At 36.3% G+C, this 19,475-nt stretch overlaps 1 protein-coding gene across 2 annotated transcripts in view; it reads left to right on the forward strand.

Annotated features, from left to right (window-relative positions):
- LOC119075295 overlaps positions 1–19,475 on the forward strand; it is a 303,810-nt gene that overhangs the window by 89,471 nt on the left and 194,864 nt on the right. The window contains exon 2 of one of the 2 annotated variants that reach the window (XM_037181706.1): positions 16,273–16,502. The exons of the other annotated variant lie outside the window; for it this stretch is intronic. Coding sequence (XP_037037601.1) covers positions 16,273–16,502 — 230 coding nt within the window. The remainder of the gene's footprint in view (positions 1–16,272; positions 16,503–19,475) is intronic. 2 annotated transcript variants of the gene reach the window in all.

Consider the following 19,475-nt stretch of genomic DNA (forward strand, 5'->3'; position numbering starts at 1 on the left):
TGTTGGAAAAAAAAAATTAAATTTTGGGTCCTTGACTAAGGCCGTTACTAGGGCCCTATGTGTATTTTACATATAACTCGAGCAAATTTCATTCGTTTTTTCGTAATTTGTGTTTCATTGGAAGGTAATCAAAGGCCGAATAGAGATGTTGTTTGAAAAAAATTATAAATTTGGGTCCTCGACTAAGGCCGTAACACAGGCCTATTGTATTTTGAATATAAATCGGCAATATTATATCCGTTTTCGTATTTTTTGTTTCATTTGGAAGGTAATCAAGGCCGAATAGAATGTAGTTTAAAAAAAAATAAATTTGATCTTCGGACTGAGGCCGATACTAGGCCCTATGTGTCTTCTCTTCTTCTCAACCAATGTGTATTTATACTAAATAAATTAAAATTTTAGGGCTATTTGAAAATTTTTGTTTTATTTGAAAGGAACGTCGTACGGCTTCGTAATTGCTATGCGCAATTTCTAAATGTACACATTTCTAATAATTTGACTTCAACTACGTTTACGGTGCAATAGTCTACGTCAAAGTAGGTGACAGACCACTAGGGTCACGTACGCAATAGATTATACGGGTTTGTACGGGGCTCAGTCGCAGCAGACGCTCCGACTGTTCTGATGCTCGTTAATCGGTGAGTGGACGTGAATTAGCGCCTTAGAAGTGAAATGCTACTAGGCCTCTATGTGTTTTACATAGAACTCGAGTAAATTTCATTCGTTTTTCGTAATTTTTGTTTATTTGGAAGGCACTCAAAGGTCGATAGAATGTAGTTGAAAAAAATTTTAAATTCGGTCCTCGGACCTGAGGCGATACTAGGCTTTGTGTATTTTACTCAAAAAAATAACATTTTTAGGGCGATTTGAAATTTGTTTCATTTGAAAGAAGTCGTAGGGGGCTTCGTAAGTAGGATAACAGACGCACTAGGGTCACGTACGCAATAAATATACGGTTTGTACGGGCTCAGGCGCAGCAAACGCCTCCGACTGTTCTGATGGCTCGTTTGCTTAGAATATGTTGTCTATCGAAAATTATTGAAACTTCAGTCCTCCATTAATTTTAATTAAAAAAGTGACAAATTTAGCGCTTAGTCCAAGGACCCAATTTTTTTTTTTTCCAAAAACATTCTATTCGCCTTCCATTACCTTCTAAATCAAACAAAAATTACGACAAACGGATGAAATTTACTCGAGCTGTATGTAAAATACACATAGGGCCTAGTACGCCTTAGTCCGTGACGCCAAAATTAATTTTTTTTTTTCAACAACATTCTATTCGCTTTGATTACTTCCAAATGAAACAAATTAGACAAACGGATGAAATTTACTCGAGTTGTAGTAAAAATACACATAGGGCCCTAGTAGTCGCTTAGTCCGAGGACCCAAAATTAAATTTTTTTTAACAACATTCTATTCGGCCTTTGAGAACCTTCCGAATGAAACAAAAATTACGAACAAACGATGAAATTTACTCGAGTTGTATGTAAATACACATAGGGCCCTAGTAGCGGCCTTAGTCCGAGGACCAAATTAAATTTTTTTTCAAACAACATTCTATTCGAAGCCTTTGATTACCTTCCAAATAGTAAACAAAAATTACGAACAAAACGGATGAAATTTAACTGCGAGTTGTATGTGTAAAATACACATAGGGCCTAAGTAGCGGCTTAGTCGAGACCCAAATAAAATTTTTTTAACAACATTCTATTCGGCCTTGAGAACCTTCCGAATGAAACAAAAATTACGACAAACGGATGAAATTTACTCGAGTTGTATGTAAAAATACACATAGGCCCTAAGTAGCGGCCTTAGTCGAGACGCCAAATTAATTTTTTTCAAACAACATTCTATTCGACTTTGTTACTTCCAAATCAAACAAAATTAGAAAGACGGATGAATTTTCGAGTTATATGTAAAATACACATAGGCCCTAGTAGCATTTCACTACTAAGGCCCTAACTCACGGTCCACTCACTACCGATTTAAAAAAAAAACTTTTTTCCTGTATTGGTATTGAGACATACCTATCATTTGCCATGTCATTTACATTTCCATCGTTTGTTTTGCCATAAATATACACAAAAGACTTAAATCATTAGGTGGCCCTAATCACCGAAGGGCGACTCCGAATATCCAATCTTCGAACTTAGCTACATATTCGACTATCTTTCAGGAATTTTTTTTTTTTTTAAATCGGATTTGATTTACTCAAGATATCGACGTGATGGACGACGGACAGACAAAATTTTATTGCGGATTCGTCATCTATGACATAGACAAACTCTTTGCCTTACCGTCTGCTTCGAATTCCATCAATTACACACGGCATCGTAATCCTATAAGCCCCTTTGTACTTCGTACAGGGCTAAAAAAGTTTGCCGAAATCGCATTTCAATTGTGAAAAATATTTCGAACAGTCACAAATTAGCTGGAATTACCCATATTGAGAAATGCAATTTTCAAAACATATTTGAGTTGGTGAGACAGGAACTAATCAGAACAACTTAAGCTGTACGGCTAAGAGAAGTGGTGTTATGGTCCAACGAAACAATGATTTTTGGCTAACAATTCTTCAATTTTGTCAAATATTAGGTGTTTTTGTCAAAGTTAACATTCGAAATCGAATTCTAAGCTATGTAGAATAATTTTTTAGCCCCCTACGAAGTAAAAGGGCTTATAGGATTACGATCCGTGTGTAATTGATGGAATTCGAAGCAGGTAGGAAAAGTGTTTGCCTATGTTCATAGATGACGAATCTGCAATAAAAATTGTGTCTGTCCCGTCTGTCCGTCACGTCGATATCTTGAGTAAATCAAATCGATTTCAAAAAAAAAATTCCCTGAAAGATAGTCAAAATAGTGAGGCTAAGTTCGAAAATGGCATATTTGGGACCTAAGTGATTTAAGGTCTTTTTGGTGATATTTATCGCAAAATAAACGATGAAATGTAAATGAGCGGCAAATGATAGGTATTGTCATACCAATCCAGTAAAAAAAGTTTTTAGCCCCGTACGAAGTACGAAGGGCTTATAGGATTACGATGCCGTGTGTAATTGATGGAATCGAAGCAGACGTAAGGGCAAAGTGTTTGCCTATGTTCATAGATGACGAATCCGCAATAAAAATTGTCGTCTGTCGTCTGTCCGTTGCCGTCACGTCGATATCTTGAGTAAATCAAATCCGATTTCAAAAAAAAAAAATTCCTGAAAGATAGTCAAAATAGTGAGGCTAAGTTCGAAGATGGGCATATCGGGTCGGCCCTTCGTGAGTTAGGGCCACCTAAGTGATTTAAGGTCTTTTGGTGATATTTATGGCAAAATAAACGATGAAAGTAAATGACACGGCAAATGATGGTATTGTCAAACAATCCAGGAAAAAAAAGTTTTTTAAAATTGGGTGAGTGACCGTGAGTTAGGGCCTTAGAAGTGAAAAGCTACTAGGGCCTATGTGTATTTTACATAGAACTCAAGTAAATTTAATCCGTTTTTCGTAATTTTTGGTTCATTTGGAAGGTAATCGAACGCCGAATAGAAAGTTGTTGAAAAAAAATTAAATTTGTCCTTGGACTAAGGCCACTACTAGGGCCCTATGTGTATTATTTACATTGAACTCGAGTAAATTTCATTCGTTTTTCGTAATTTTTGTATCATTTGGAGTAATCAAGGCCGAATAGAATGTTGTTGAAAAAAAAAATTAAATTTGGTCCTCGACTAAGGCCGCTACTAGGGCCCTATGCGTATTTTACATACAACTCGAGTAAATTTCATCCGTTTTTCGTAATTTTTGTTTCATTTGAAAGATAATCGAACACCGAATAGAATGTTGTTGAAAAAAAATTAAATTTGGGTCCTTGGACTAAGGCCGTTACTAGGGCCTATGTGTATTTACATATAACTCGAGCAAATTTCATTCGTTTTCGTAATTTGTGTTTCATTGGAAGGTAATCAAAGGCCGAATAGAATGTTGTTGAATAAAAAAATTAAATTTGGGTCTTGGACTAAGGCACTCAGGGCCTATGTGTATTTTGATATAACCGAGAAATTTCATTCCGTTTTTCGTATTTTTTGTTTCATTTGGAAGGTAATCAAAGGCCGAATAGAATGTAGTTGAAAAAAAATAAATTTGGATCTTCGGACTGAGGCCGATACTAGGCCCTATGTGTCTTCTCTTCTCTCACCAATGTGTATTTATACTAAATAAATTAAAATTTTAGGGCTATTTGAAATTTTGTTTATTTGAAAGGAACGTCGTACGGGCTTCGTATTGCGCTATGGCAATTTCTAAGATGTACACATTTCATAATAATTTGACTTCAACTACGTTTACGGGTGCAATAGGTCTACGGTCAAAGTAGGGTGACAGACGCACTAGGGTCACGTACCAATAGATATAGGGTTTGTACGGGCTCAGTCGCAGCAGACGCTCCGACTGTTCTGATGGGCTCGTTTAAAATCGGTGGAGTGAACCGTGAATTAGCGCCTTAGAAGTGAAATGCTACTAGGGCCCTATGTGTATTTTACATAGAACTCGAGTAATTTCATTCGTTTTTCGTAATTTTTGTTTCATTTGAAGGCAATCAAAGGTCGAATAGAATGTAGTTGAAAAAAATTTTAAATTTCGGTCCTCGGACTGAGGCCGATACTAGGCCTTTGTGTATTTATACTCAAAAAAAATAAAATTTTAGGGCGATTTGAAATTTTTGTTTCATTTGAAAGAACGGTCGTACGGGGCTTCGTAAGTAGGATAACAGACGCACTAAGGTCAACGTACGCAATAAATATACGGGTTTGTACGGGGCTCAGGCGCAGCAAACGCTCCGACTGTTCTGATGGCTCGTTTGCTTAGAATTATGTTGTCTATCGAAATTATTGAAACTTCAGTCCTCCATTAATTTAATTAAAAAGTGACAAAATTTTGTTTTATATTAAATTTCAAATAACGACCTCGTAACTGGGATTTAAATATTCATGATAAAGTTACCTCTGTTAATTTATGATATTTTTGACATGTAGTTTTTTGTTGTACAGAAAAGGATAAATTGAATACAAACTTGCTAATAGAATAAATTAAAACGTCGAATGTCGAATCACTGCCGTGATAAGTTGCGGTCGAAATTCAAAATTTCGGAAAGTGCGAAGGTCTTGCTAACGTAGCGTCATTTTCATACATGAAGCGTTTGAAAGTTAGTTTTTTTGGTTCACTTTTCATCGAATCGTTCACGTTAAAAAGTTCAAATTTAAGGCACACTTACTGGCGTGAATTGAGAATGCATTTTGGATAATGTATTGTGTGACTTCTGTGCACGTTATAACTATAAAATTAATAGTTTTTGTCTAAAATCATTTTCAGATCACAACATTTTGGGGCTCGTAAACTAAAATTTTAGTAGGCTCGTAACTTTTCCTTGGGGGCTCGTAGCTGAAATATGAAGTGTCTCTGGTTTTTCGTTTGTTGTAAATAATAACAAATTGAATTAAGTTTTTTTGTATTGTTTTTGTCGATTGAATTAGATTACGTTATGACAATTAAGAAAGTGTAAAAAAGATATTTCATGCTATAAATGTTTTCTGTACAGTGCTGAATGTAAAGTATATAATCTTAACGGGGCTCGTATAACCGGTGTCGTTGGCCCTAATTTAGTAATAATATTCTTGTTAAAAAAAATAACAGAATGTGCAATGTGCTAAACTTGTGATGTTGTACCACAAGGCAACAAAATTTTGTTTTAAATTAATGAGACCGTTAGCAGCATCCACCTTCTGTAAGATATGTATACATAGTTCTCGACGCTACATAAGATAAATTCTAATAGAAAATATTTGTCAGCATTTATTATAAACGATATAACTGGCCAAAGTGGTTTAATAAGCGAGGGGTGTACGCACTTCCATTTAATCCATTTAATCATTAATCCATTAAATCCATTTATCCATTTAATCATTTAATCCAAAAAAAATTTTTTTTTAGTTTTACCGAAATAAATTAGCTACCGACCTGAAAAATTTGTAAAGTAATTGGAAAAATAGATTTGCACAGATCACAGCAGCTCGTTTTAAGTACTCGTGAGGTAAAGGAAATTTTTTTTTGTTAAAAAATGGTATTGAATCCATTTAATCCACTTTACACCAAAAACTCTAAAGTGGATTTTTCGCTTTTTAACATTGTAGTGATGAGTTGTAGTACGTGGTTCGATCAAAAATCAACCAATTTTTAAGACTTTTACAGTATTTGGTAAAATGAACTTTTTCCTATTTAATCCATTATCCAATTTTTTATTCCATTTAATCATTAAATCTCATTAAATCCATTTAATCCCATTTAATCCATTCTAATCCATTTAATCCATTTAATACCATTTTATCCATTTAATCCATTTAATCTAGAAGTGAGTTACGCCTCGGTTAATAATTCCGGATTTTTTTTTCAAGCTGGTCATCCGATACATTTAAAGATATTGCACACAAACAGTAGACATATAGAGGACGTAGCTTCACCGAGAAGTAACAAATGCAAATCGTGGAGACCGATGACATGTTGGTATCGCTTTCGTAGCTGTTCGCGAGCGCTAGAGACTGGGGTCTGAGATTAACGTTTTTAAAAAGTTCAGGAGAGTCGGTACATTGGTGAAATGCAAACATACTGCGAAGGCGCTTTTTACAAGGCGAGTCAATTTTTGCAGTTGTTACAAAATAGTAGGTACAGTGATGCTGCCAAATGATTCATTACACTATGGAACAATTTTGAGAGAAGAGCAAGCGCCAGCAATGCAGCAAGCTTCGTAAACTGAGACAAGTGTACGGAGTTTTCATATCCGAGCTGAAGACGAGGTAATGTAACTACACTTGTCGATAACTAACAGTTGGCTGAAGCAAGTTGCTCATCAACACGAGTGAGTTGGCGAGTATCTCAAGAAAAGTTCTCACGAAATTAAGGAATCAAATGCCAGTCAGCATGCACTGTATTCCTATTTGTTATTGCTTTGCCCATGATGCGAATTGATTCTTACATATCATTTCTTAACGATTTCTTAGTATACCCCGAAACGGTTTCACTTCTACAAAAAAGATCCCGAAAACAACACTAATGTCACTTGTGTATCTGGTGAAAACAGTAATCTCAATAAGAAGTCCACAAACGATAGCCAAAAAGTGTTACGATGACAAAAACCCAAGGCAAGTTTAAATAAAACTGTCTTCTGTCCTCGCTATGCTTCTCACGTACAACGTTGAAGAGAGAAGCAACATACTTTGAAAGTACGCCCAAGGCAGTTATAATAATAGTATGGTCGGTTTTCGCTTGATCATAACAGTCTATTGTGGCATGGTTATGTCATTGATTGTTTTCATGTTTTATGCATAAATGACGTTAATTTGAGCAATAATTTTGTTAATATCAAACGTAGAATGTGACGGCTAAATTTTTCCACGTGTCCAACTACCCTGAAAAGTGAGCAGAATATTTCTTGATTCCGGCTAGATTAACACAGAGCAGGCCTGAGAGCCGCCGAATTACAGCCGTCCGAACAAGCCGCCGCCGACAATTTGGTCCAGCAAAGCGAGCAGCCTAGCCAATCTAAAGTGGATGGAAATTCCGGCTTAGAAGCCGCTTGAAGTAATAGGCTTGGAACACAAAATGTAATAGTACAAGCATTTGTATCGTAAATTTAAATGAAAATTTTCGCTGAAAATTTTTTGAATTATTTATTTTAATGAAAATTTTAAAAACTATTTCTGACTGACAAATAAAAATAAACGAAACACTAATAATAAATATTATCAAAAACGAATCTTATGTTTCGTAACGTGAAATTTAGGAAAATTATTTACTCAATCCCTTAAAGTCTAAATCTATCTTAGTTTTTTATAGAAATTCCATTTATCCGACGTTTGTAATGTGTATGTGAAATGTGCAACAACGTTTTGTTCAGTTCGCTGTTCAGCAACTGACTTAATGCAGGGTGGCAAGTTATCCATCACTAGAACTTAAGCACTTTTTTGCTATGTCGACATAAAGGCAAGTAAACAACAAATTTGCTGACAGCCAATTTTCTCGCCTCATTCAAATTCTCGAAATCTAATCAGTCTAACAAGAGCTAACTTGATTCGAAAGCAGTTCTGCGATCGAACAAGTATCGACCCTTTTCTATTGGATAGATTGGATAGCACGTTCCCTGTATTAAAATGTGGATAGTAGGCAGGATTTTTGATCGCGTCCATCATAAAATGGACATAATAATACGATATTGCCGAGGGAGAAGGAGATCGATATGACAGATTACTGTGTTAATAAATGGATTCATACGGAGCCGGAGCTCAACACAATCTGTCAAAGCAACCGCCACCCATCGAAACACTGAAGGAGAGTCTCAAGGCGGTAGTAAACTTCGAATTGACTGATACAAAAGTACGTGGCGAATCTACTTCGTGAAGACGGTCTGGAAAAAAGAATTCAACAAGAATATTGCGTACGCGGCCCTCCCATATTTAAGTCAGGATATGATGAAAAATATTTGTCCCATTCATCTAGACAGAACATAATATTCGCCATCTGTCCAGAACATCTCAATCTTGGAACTAACCATAAATCTAATAAGGATTTTTATTTTATTAGCGTATGGTTATTTGTCTCAAATCGTATAAATTCAAAAGTAATATAAAGAATAGAACTGTGCGCCGGCCACGCCAGCACGATTTTAGGCTCAGCTGGTAGCCGCATTAGCCGCACGTTTGGTCGAGCTTGTTCGGCTGATAATCCTCATACAAGTTTTTGAAGAAATGTTGAAAAACATTCAGTCTTTCACCCAAGTCAGACAGACGTAGATTCAGAAAATGACGGCAGACCGTGGAGTTCACTATTATATTATAACTTGGCTGGTAGGCCATATTGATTTTTGTGAGACACTATGCTAAGGAAATGTCGACTGCGAGGACTTGATCGATGTTGGAGCAAAAAGTACTGTCTAATCCGATAGTACCATAGTAGGACAAAAATCAATTTTTTCATTTGCTCGGATTAAGTAGAAATCGAGCCTTTGCTAAGCAATGGTACATTTTTGTTTATACACAAAACTAATGAACAATTTAGTAAATCAGTCAAAATCGTCTATAAATTTTTTTTTGTTATAAGAAACGTGCCGGTACGCACATCAAATGAACTTATCCTCTGTGAAATCTCCAAACAAGGTCAAGTCAGGTTCGAAAGCGCAATTCAATTTAAGGTCTGAACATTCTCTACCTACATCACTAACATGATATAACACAGAGCAACCTTCCTCATCAAATTACGCCACTTTGTATTGAAATTTCTTTCGACGAAACTTCAATAAATTGAGTTTTTGAAACTTTGGGATCTTTATTCAGTTATATATCGATTTTAGCCGGCCGACGCCAACTAATTTTTGACAGTTAGCCGGCCGCACGATACCAAACCGCGTCAAATTAGCGCGCCGCCTCATCCGCTGAGACCGGCGCACAGTTTCTAAAAAAGAAAAGATAAGAAATTGATATTAAATTGAAAAAAAAAAAACATTATCACAAAGGCCAACATTACAAGCGCTCATAGGTATGATTGATGAATACACTTACTTATCCAGTGTATTTACTATTCGACAATACAAGCAAAATTAATGATTCTTGGTCTGTCTCGCCTCACCACAGCTGCAAGACTTGGATGCAGCGATTTAGATTGCATCCGATATTTTCCGTGGGGTGCAAAGTTCTTCGTATCACTTAGTGAAGCTCGAAAGTCGAACAGTTGACTTGGAGCATTGTCTGTCCAGCGTTGCTTCTAACCCACTTTGGGTCAAATCCGGGGGTGTATTTTACATATAACTCGAGCAAATTTCATTTCGTTTTTCGTAATTTGTGTTTCATTTGGAAGGTAATCAAAGGCCGAATAGAATGTTGTTTGAAAAAAATTAAATTTGGGTCCTCGGACTAAGGCCGCTACTAGGGCCCTATGTGTATTTTGAATATAACTCGAGCAAATTTCATCCGTTTTTCGTATTTTTTGTTTCATTTGGAAGGTAATCAAAGGCCGGAATAGAATGTAGTTTGAAAAAAAAAATAAATTTGGATCTTCGGACTGAGGCCGATACTAGGCCCTATGTGTCTTCTCTTCTTCTCACCAATGTGTATTTATACTAAATAAATTAAAATTTTAGGGCTATTTGAAATTTTTGTTTTATTTGAAAGGAACGTCGTACGGGGCTTCGTAATTGCGCTATGCGCAATTTCTAAGATGTACACATTTCATAATAATTTGACTTCAACTACGTTTACGGGTGCAATAGGTCTACGGTCAAAGTAGGGTGACAGACGCACTAGGGTCACGTACGCAATAGATATACGGGTTTGTACGGGGCTCAGTCGCAGCAGACGCTCCGACTGTTCTGGATGGCTCGTTTAAAATCGGGTGAGTGGACCGTGAATTAGCGCCTTAGAAGTGAAATGCTACTAGGGCCCTATGTGTATTTTACATAGAACTCGAGTAAATTTCATTCGTTTTTCGTAATTTTTGTTTCATTTGGAAGGCAATCAAAGGTCGAATAGAATGTAGTTGAAAAAAATTTTAAATTTCGGTCCTCGGACTGAGGCCGATACTAGGCCCTTTGTGTATTTATACTCAAAAAAATAACATTTTTAGGGCGATTTGAAATTTTTGTTTCATTTGAAAGGAACGTCGTACGGGGGCTTCGTAAGTAGGATAACAGACGCACTAGGGTCACGTACGCAATAAATATACGGGTTTGTACGGGGCTCAGGCGCAGCAAACGCTCCGACTGTTCTGATGGCTCGTTTGCTTAGAATTATGTTGTCTATCGAAATTATTGAAACTTCAGTCCTCCATTAATTTTAATTAAAAAGTGACAAATTTTAGCGGCTTAGTCCAAGGACCCAATTTTTTTTTTTTCAAAAACATTCTATTCGCCTTCCATTACCTTCTAAATCAAACAAAAATTACGACAAACGGATGAAATTTACTCGAGCTGTATGTAAAATACACATAGGGCCCTAGTAGCGGCCTTAGTCCGTGACCCAAATTATTTTTTTTTTTCAACAACATTCTATTCGGCCCTTTGATTACCTTCCAAATGAAACAAAAATTACGACAAACGGATGAAATTTACTCGAGTTGTATGTAAAATACACATAGGGGCCCTAGTAGCGTCCTTAGTCCGAGGACCCAAATTAAATTTTTTTTCAACAACATTCTATTCGGCCTTTGAGAACCTTCCGAATGAAACAAAAATTACGACAAACGGATGAAATTTACTCGAGTTGTATGTAAAATACACATTAGGGCCCTAGTAGCGGCCTTAGTCCGAGGACCCAAATTAAATTTTTTTTTCAACAACATTCTATTCGGGCCTTTGATTACCTTCCAAATGAAACAAAATTACGACAAACGGATGAAATTTACTCGAGTTGTATGTAAAATACACATAGGGCCTAGTAGCGGCCTTAGTCCGAGGACCCAAATAAATTTTTTTTCAACAACATTCTATTCGGCCTTTGAGAACCTTCCGAATGAAACAAAAATTACGACAAACCGGATGAAATTTACTCGAGTTGTATGTAAAATACACATAGGACCCTAGTAGCGGCCTTAGTCGAGGACCCAAATTAAATTTTTTTCAACAACATTCTATTCGACCTTTGATTTACCTTCCAAATCAAAACAAAAATTACGAAAGACGGATGAAATTTACTCGAGTTATATGTAAAATACACATAGGGCCCTAGTAGCATTTCACTACTAGGCCCTAACTCACGGTCCACTCACCCGATTTAAAAAAAAAACTTTTTTCCTGTATTGGTATTGACAATACCTATCATTTGCCATGTCATTTACATTTCCATCGTTTGTTTTGCCATAAATATCACCAAAAGACCTTAAATCACTTAGGTGGCCCTAACTCACGAAGGGCCGACCCGAATATGCCCATCTTCGAACTTAGCCTTACTATTTCGACTATCTTTCAGGAATTTTTTTTTTTTTAAATCGGATTTGATTTACTCAAGATATCGACGTGATGGACAGACGGACAGACAAAATTTTTATTGCGGATTCGTCATCTATGAACATAGACAAACTCTTTGCCCTTACCGTCTGCTTCGAATTCCATCAATTACACACGGCATCGTAATCCTATAAGCCCCTTTGTACTTCGTACAGGGCTAAAAAAGTTTGCCGAAATCGCATTTCAATTGGTGAAAATATTTCGAACAGTCACAAATTAGCTGGAATTACCCATATTGAGAAATGCAATTTTTCAAAACATATTTGAGTTGGTGAGACAGGAACTAATCAGAAAAACAACTTTAAGCTGTACGGCTAAGAGAAGTGGTGTTATGGTCCAACGAAACAATGAGTTTTTGGCTAACAATTCTTCAATTTTGTCAAATATTAGGTGTTTTTGTCAAAGTTAACATTCGAAATTCGAATTCTAAGCTAGTGTAGAATAATTTTTAGCCCCCTACGAAGTACAAAGGGGCTTATAGGATTACGATGCCGTGTGTAATTGATGGAATTCGAAGCAGGTAAGGGAAAAGTGTTTGCCTATGTTCATAGATGACGAATCTGCAATAAAAATTGTGTCTGTCCGTCTGTCCGTCACGTCGATATCTTGAGTAAATCAAATCCGATTTCAAAAAAAAAATTTCCCCTGAAAGATAGTCAAAATAGTGAGGCTAAGTTCGAAAATGGGCATATTTGGGACCTAAGTGATTTAAGGTCTTTTGGTGATATTTATCGCAAAATAAACGATGGAAATGTAAATGACGCGGCAAATGATAGGTATTGTCAATACCAATCCAGTAAAAAAAAGTTTTTAGCCCGTACGAAGTACGAAGGGGCTTATAGGATTACGATGCCGTGTGTAATTGATGGAACTCGAAGCAGACGGTAAGGGCAAAGTGTTTGCCTATGTTCATAGATGACGAATCCGCAATAAAAATTTGGTCCGTCTGTCCGTCTGTCCGTCTGTCCGTCACGTCGATATCTTGAGTAAATCAAATCCGATTTCAAAAAAAAAAAAATTCCCTGAAAGATAGTCAAAATAGTGAGGCTAAGTTCGAAGATGGGCATATTCGGGTCGGCCCTTCGTGAGTTAGGGCCACCTAAGTGATTTAAGGTCTTTTGGTGATATTTATGGCAAAATAAACGATAGAAAAGTAAATGACACGGCAAATGATGGGTATTGTCAATACCAATCCAGGAAAAAAAAGTTTTTTAAAATTGGGTGAGTGGACCGTGAGTTAGGGCCTTAGAAGTGAAAAGCTACTAGGGCCCTATGTGTATTTTACATAGAACTCAAGTAAATTTAATCCGTTTTTCGTAATTTTTGGTTCATTTGGAAGGTAATCGAACGCCGAATAGAAAGTTGTTGAAAAAAAATTAAATTTGTGTCCTTGGACTAAGGCCACTACTAGGGCCCTATGTGTATTTTACATTGAACTCGAGTAAATTTCATTCGTTTTTCGTAATTTTTGTATCATTTGGAAGGTAATCAAAGGCCGAATAGAATGTTGTTGAAAAAAAAAATTAAATTTGGGTCCTCGGACTAAGGCCGCTACTAGGGCCCTATGCGTATTTTACATACAACTCGAGTAAATTTCATCCGTTTTTCGAAATTTTTGTTTCATTTGAAAGATAATCGAACACCGAATAGAATGTTGTTGAAAAAAAAATTAAATTTGGGTCCTTGGACTAAGGCCGTTACTAGGGCCCTATGTGTATTTTACATATAACTCGAGCAAATTTCATTCGTTTTTCGTAATTTGTGTTTCATTTGGAAGGTAATCAAAGGCCGAATAGAATGTTGTTGAAAAAAAAATTAAATTTGGGTCCTTGGACTAAGGCCACTACTAGGGCCCTATGTGTATTTCACATATAACTCGAGTAAATTTCATCCGTTTTTCGTATTTTTTGTTTCATTTGGAAGGTAATCAAAGGCCGAATAGAATGTAGTTGAAAAAAAAAATAAATTTGGATCTTCGGACTGAGGCCGATACTAGGCCCTATGTGTCTTCTCTTCTTCTCACCAATGTGTATTTATACTAAATAAATTAAAATTTTAGGGCTATTTGAAATTTTTGTTTTATTTGAAAGGAACGTCGTACGGGGCTTCGTAATTGCGCTATGCGCAATTTCTAAGATGTACACATTTCATAATAATTTGACTTCAACTACGTTTACGGGTGCAATAGGTCTACGGTCAAAGTAGGGTGACAGACGCACTAGGGTCACGTACGCAATAGATATACGGGTTTGTACGGGGCTCAGTCGCAGCAGACGCTCCGACTGTTCTGATGGCTCGTTTAAAATCGGGTGAGTGGACCGTGAATTAGCGCCTTAGAAGTGAAATGCTACTAGGGCCCTATGTGTATTTTACATAGAACTCGAGTAAATTTCATTCGTTTTTCGTAATTTTTGTTTCATTTGGAAGGCAATCAAAGGTCGAATAGAATGTAGTTGAAAAAAATTTTAAATTTCGGTCCTCGGACTGAGGCCGATACTAGGCCCTTTGTGTATTTATACTCAAAAAAAAATAAAATTTTTAGGGCGATTTGAAATTTTTGTTTCATTTGAAAGGAACGTCGTACGGGGCTTCGTAAGTAGGATAACAGACGCACTAGGGTCACGTACGCAATAAATATACGGGTTTGTACGGGGCTCAGGCGCAGCAAACGCTCCGACTGTTCTGATGGCTCGTTTGCTTAGAATTATGTTGTCTATCGAAATTATTGAAACTTCAGTCCTCCATTAATTTTAATTAAAAAAGTGACAAATTTTTGTTTATTATTAAATTTCAAGAAGCGACTCGTAACTGGTGCATTAAATATTCATGATAAAGTTACCCTCTGTTAATTTATGACATTTTTGACAGTAGTTTTTTTGTGTACAAAAATGGATAAATGGAATACAATACACTTGCTAATTAAATAACATAAACTCGAATGTCGAATTCACGCCGTAAGTGCGGTCGAAATTCAAAATGGAAAGTGCGAAGGTCTTTCTAACGTAGCGTCATTTTCATACAATGAAGCGTTGAAATGTATTTTTTGGTTCACTTTTTCATCGAATCGTTCACTTAAAGTTCAAATTTAAGGCACACTTACTGCGTGAATTGAGAATGCATTTGGATAATTAATTGTGACTCTGTGCACGTTATAAACTAATAAATTAATAGTTTTTGTCTAAAATTCATTTTCAATCACACAAAATTTTGGGGGCTCGTAACTAAAATTTTAGTAGGCTCGTAACTTTTCCTTGGGGGCTCGTAGCTGAAATATGAAGTGTCTCTGGTTTTTCGTTTGTTTATAAATAATAACAAATTGAATTAAGTTTTTTTTATTGTTTTTGTCGATAATTAGATACGTTATGAACAATAAGAAAGTGTAAAAAAGATATTTCATGCTATAAATGTTTCTGTACAGTGGCGAATGTAAAGTATAATCCTTAACGGGGCTCGTAACCGGTGTCGTTGCCCTAATTAGAATAATTTCTTTGTAAAAAAAATCACAGAATGTGCAATGTGCTAAACTTGTGATGTTGTACCACAAGGCAACAAATTTTGTTAAATTAATGAGACCTTACACATCCACCTTCTGTTAAGATATGTATACATAGTTCTCACGCTAAATTAAGATAAATTCTTAAAAAATATTTGTCAAGCAATTTATATAAACGATAACGGCCAAAGTGGTTAATAACCGAGGGGTGACGCACTTCCATTTAATCCATTTAATCCATTAAATCCATTAAATCCATTTAATCCATTTAATCCATTTAATCCAAAAAAATTTTTTTAGTTTTACCGAAATAATTAGGCTACCGACCTGAAAAATTTGTAAAGTAATTGCGAAAAATAGATTTGCACGATCACCAGCTCGTTTAAGTACTCGTGAGGTAAAGGAAATTTTTTTTTGTTAAAAATGGTATTAATCCATTTAATCCACTTTACACCAAAAACTCCTAAAAGTGGATTTTTTCGCTTTTTAACATTGTAGTATGAGTTGTAGTACGTGGTTCGATCAAAATCAACAATTTTTAAGACTTTTACAGTATTTGGTAAAATGAACTTTTTTCCTATTTAATCCATTTAATCCAATTTTTATTCCATTTAATCCATTAAATCCATTAAATCCATTTAATCCATTTAATCCATTTAATCCATTTAATCCATTTAATACCATTTTATCCATTTAATCCATTTAATCTAGAAGTGAGTTACCCCTCGTTAATAACTTTCCGATTTTTTTTTCAGCTGGTCCATCCGAAACATTTAAAGATCATTGCAACAAAACAGTAGACATATACGAGGACGTAGCTTCACCGGAAGTAACAAATCAAAATCGTGGCAGACCGATGACATGTTGGTATCGCTTTCGTAGCTTTCGCGGAGCGCCTAGAGACTGGGTGCTGAGATTACGTTTTAAAAAGTTCAAAGTCGGTACATTGGTGAATGCAACATACTGCGAAGGCGGCTTTTTACAGGCGAGTCAATTTTTTGCAGTTGTTACAAATAGTAGGTTACAGTGCATGCTGCCAAAATGATTCATTACACTATGGAACAATTTTGAGAGAAGAGCAACCGCACAAGTGTGCACAAGCTTCGGTAACTGAGACAAGTGTAGAGTTTTCATATCCGAGCTGAAGACGAGGTATGTAACTACACTTGTCGAAACTAACAGTTGCTGAAGCAAGTTGCTCAACAACACACGAGTGAGTTTGCGAGTATCTCAAAAAATTCTCCGAATTAAGGAATCATGCCAGCAGCATGCACTGTATTCTATTTTATTGCTTGCCCATGCGCAAATTGATTCTTACATATCAATTTCTTAACGATTTCTTAGTATACCGCCGAAATCGGTTCTCACTTCTACAAAAAAGATCCCGAAAACAACACTAATGTCACTTGTGTATTGTGAAAACAGTAATCTCAATAGAAGTCACAACGATAGCAACAATAGAGTGTTACGATGACAAAAACCCCAAGGCAAGTTTAAATAAACTGGTCTTCTGTCCTCTTGCTCTCAACGTACAACGTTGAAAGAGAAGCAAATACTTTGACAAGTACCCCAAGGCAAGTTATAATAACTAGTATTCGGTTTTCTCGCTCTGATCATAACAGTCTATTGGTGGCATGTTGTCATTGATTGTTTTTCGTTTTATGATAATACGTTAATTTGAGCAATAATTTTGTTATTCAACTAGAATTGACCAAATTTTTCCACCTGTCCAACATACCCTGAAAGTGAGCAAATATTTCTTAGATTCCGTAGATTAACACAGAGCAGGCCTGAGAGCCGCCGAATTACAGCCGCCGAACAAGCCGCCGCCGACAAATTTTGGTCCAGCCGAGCAGCCAGCCATCTAAGCCTGAAAATTCCGGCTTAAGCCGGCTGAAAATCGGCTTGGAACAAAATGTATAGTACACATTGTGTACGTAAAAATTTAATGAAAATTTTCGCTGAATTTTTTGATTATTTTTTTAATGAAAATTTTAAACATTTCTGACTGACAAATGAAAAATAAACGAAACACTAATAATAAAATATTATCACAAAACGAATGCTTATGTTTCGTAACGTGAAATTTACGGAAAAAATTATTTACTCAACCCTTAAATGTCTAAATCCTATTCCTATTGTTTTATAGAAATCCATTTATCGACGTTTGTAATGTGTATGTGAATGTGCAACAACCTGTTTGTTCAGTCGCTGTCAGCAACTGACTTAATGCAGGGTTGCAGTTATCCATCACTGAACTTAGCACTTTTTTGCTATGTCGACATAAAGGCCAGGTAAACAACAATTTTGCTGACGCCAAATTTTCTCCCTTCATTCAAATTTCTCGAAATCCTAATCAGTCTAACAGAGCTACTTGATTCGAAAAGCAGTTCTGCGATCATCAAAGTATCGACCCGTTTTCTATTGGATAGATTGGATACACGTTTCCCTGTATCTGAAAATGTGATAGTAGCAGGATTTTTGGATCCGTCCATGCATAAAATGGACATAATATCACGATATTGCCGGGAGAAGGAGATCGATATGACAGATCTACTGGTTAAAAAATGGATTCAATACGAGCCGGAGCTCAACACAACTCTGTCAAAGCAACCCCACCCATCGAAACCGAAGGAGAGTCTCAGTGCGGTAAGAAAACTTCGAATTGAGCTGATACAAAAGTACGCTGGCGAATCTACTTCTGAAGACGGTCTGGAAAACAGAATTCAACAAGAATACTTGACGTAGCGGCCCTCCCATATTTAAGTCAGGATATGATGAAAAATCATTTGTCCCATTCATCTGACAGACATAATATTCCATCTGTCCAGAACTCTCAATCTTGGAACTAACCATACATCTAATAAGGATTTTTATTTATTTAGCGTATGGTTTATTTGTCTCAAAATCGTATAATTCAAAGTAATAATAAAGAATAGAACTGTGCGCCGGCCACGCCAGCCGATTTTAGGCTCAGCTGGTAGCCGCCATTAGCCGACGTTTGGTCGGAGGCTGTATCGGCTGAAATCCTCATCAAAGTTTTTTGAAGAAATGTTCGAAAAACATTCAAGTCTTCAACAAGTCAGACAGACGTAGATCAGAAAATGAGGGCGACCGTGAGATTCACTATTTATTATAACTTGCTGGTAGGCAATATCTGATTTTTTGTGAGAACTATGCTAAGGAAATGTCGACACTTTCAATGTTGGCAAAAAGAATACTGTCTAATCCGATGACTAGTAGCAAAATCAATTTTTTCATTGCTGGATTAGTAGAAAGTCGAGCCTTTTGCTAAGCAATGCTAACATTTTTTTTATACACAACAACTATGACTTTAGTAAAAAAAATCGTTAAAATTTTTTTTTTGTTATACGTGCCGGTACCACATCAAAGAACTTATCCTCTGTGAAATCTCCAAACAGGTCAAGTTCAGGTTCGAAACGCAATTCAATTTAGGTCTGAACATTCTCTTCTACATCACTAACATGTATAACAAAGAGCAACCTTCCTCTACAAATTACGCCACTTTGTTTGAAATTTCTTTCGACGAACTTCAATAAATTGAGTTTTTGAAAACTTTTGGATCTTTTATTCAGTTATATCGATTTAGCCGCCGACGCCAACTAATTTTTTGACGTAGCCGGCCGCCGATACCAACCGGCGTCAAATTAGCCGCCGACCTCATCGGCTGAGACCGGCGCACAGTTCTAATAAAGAAAAGATAAAAATTGAATTTAAATTGAAAAAAAAAAACATCACAAAGCCAACTTACAGCGTCATAGGTCAAATTGATGAAACCACTTACTTATCCAGTGTATTTACTATTCGGACAATCAAGCAAAATATGATTCTTGGTCTGTCTCGCCTCACCACAGCTGCAACTTGGATCAGCCGATTTAGATTGCACCATATTTTCCGTGGGAGTGCAAGTTCTTTCGTATCACTTAGGTGAGACTCG

This window comes from Bradysia coprophila, unplaced genomic scaffold (genome assembly GCF_014529535.1).
Source record: "Bradysia coprophila strain Holo2 unplaced genomic scaffold, BU_Bcop_v1 contig_197, whole genome shotgun sequence".
NCBI classification, from domain to species: domain Eukaryota; kingdom Metazoa; phylum Arthropoda; class Insecta; order Diptera; family Sciaridae; genus Bradysia; species Bradysia coprophila.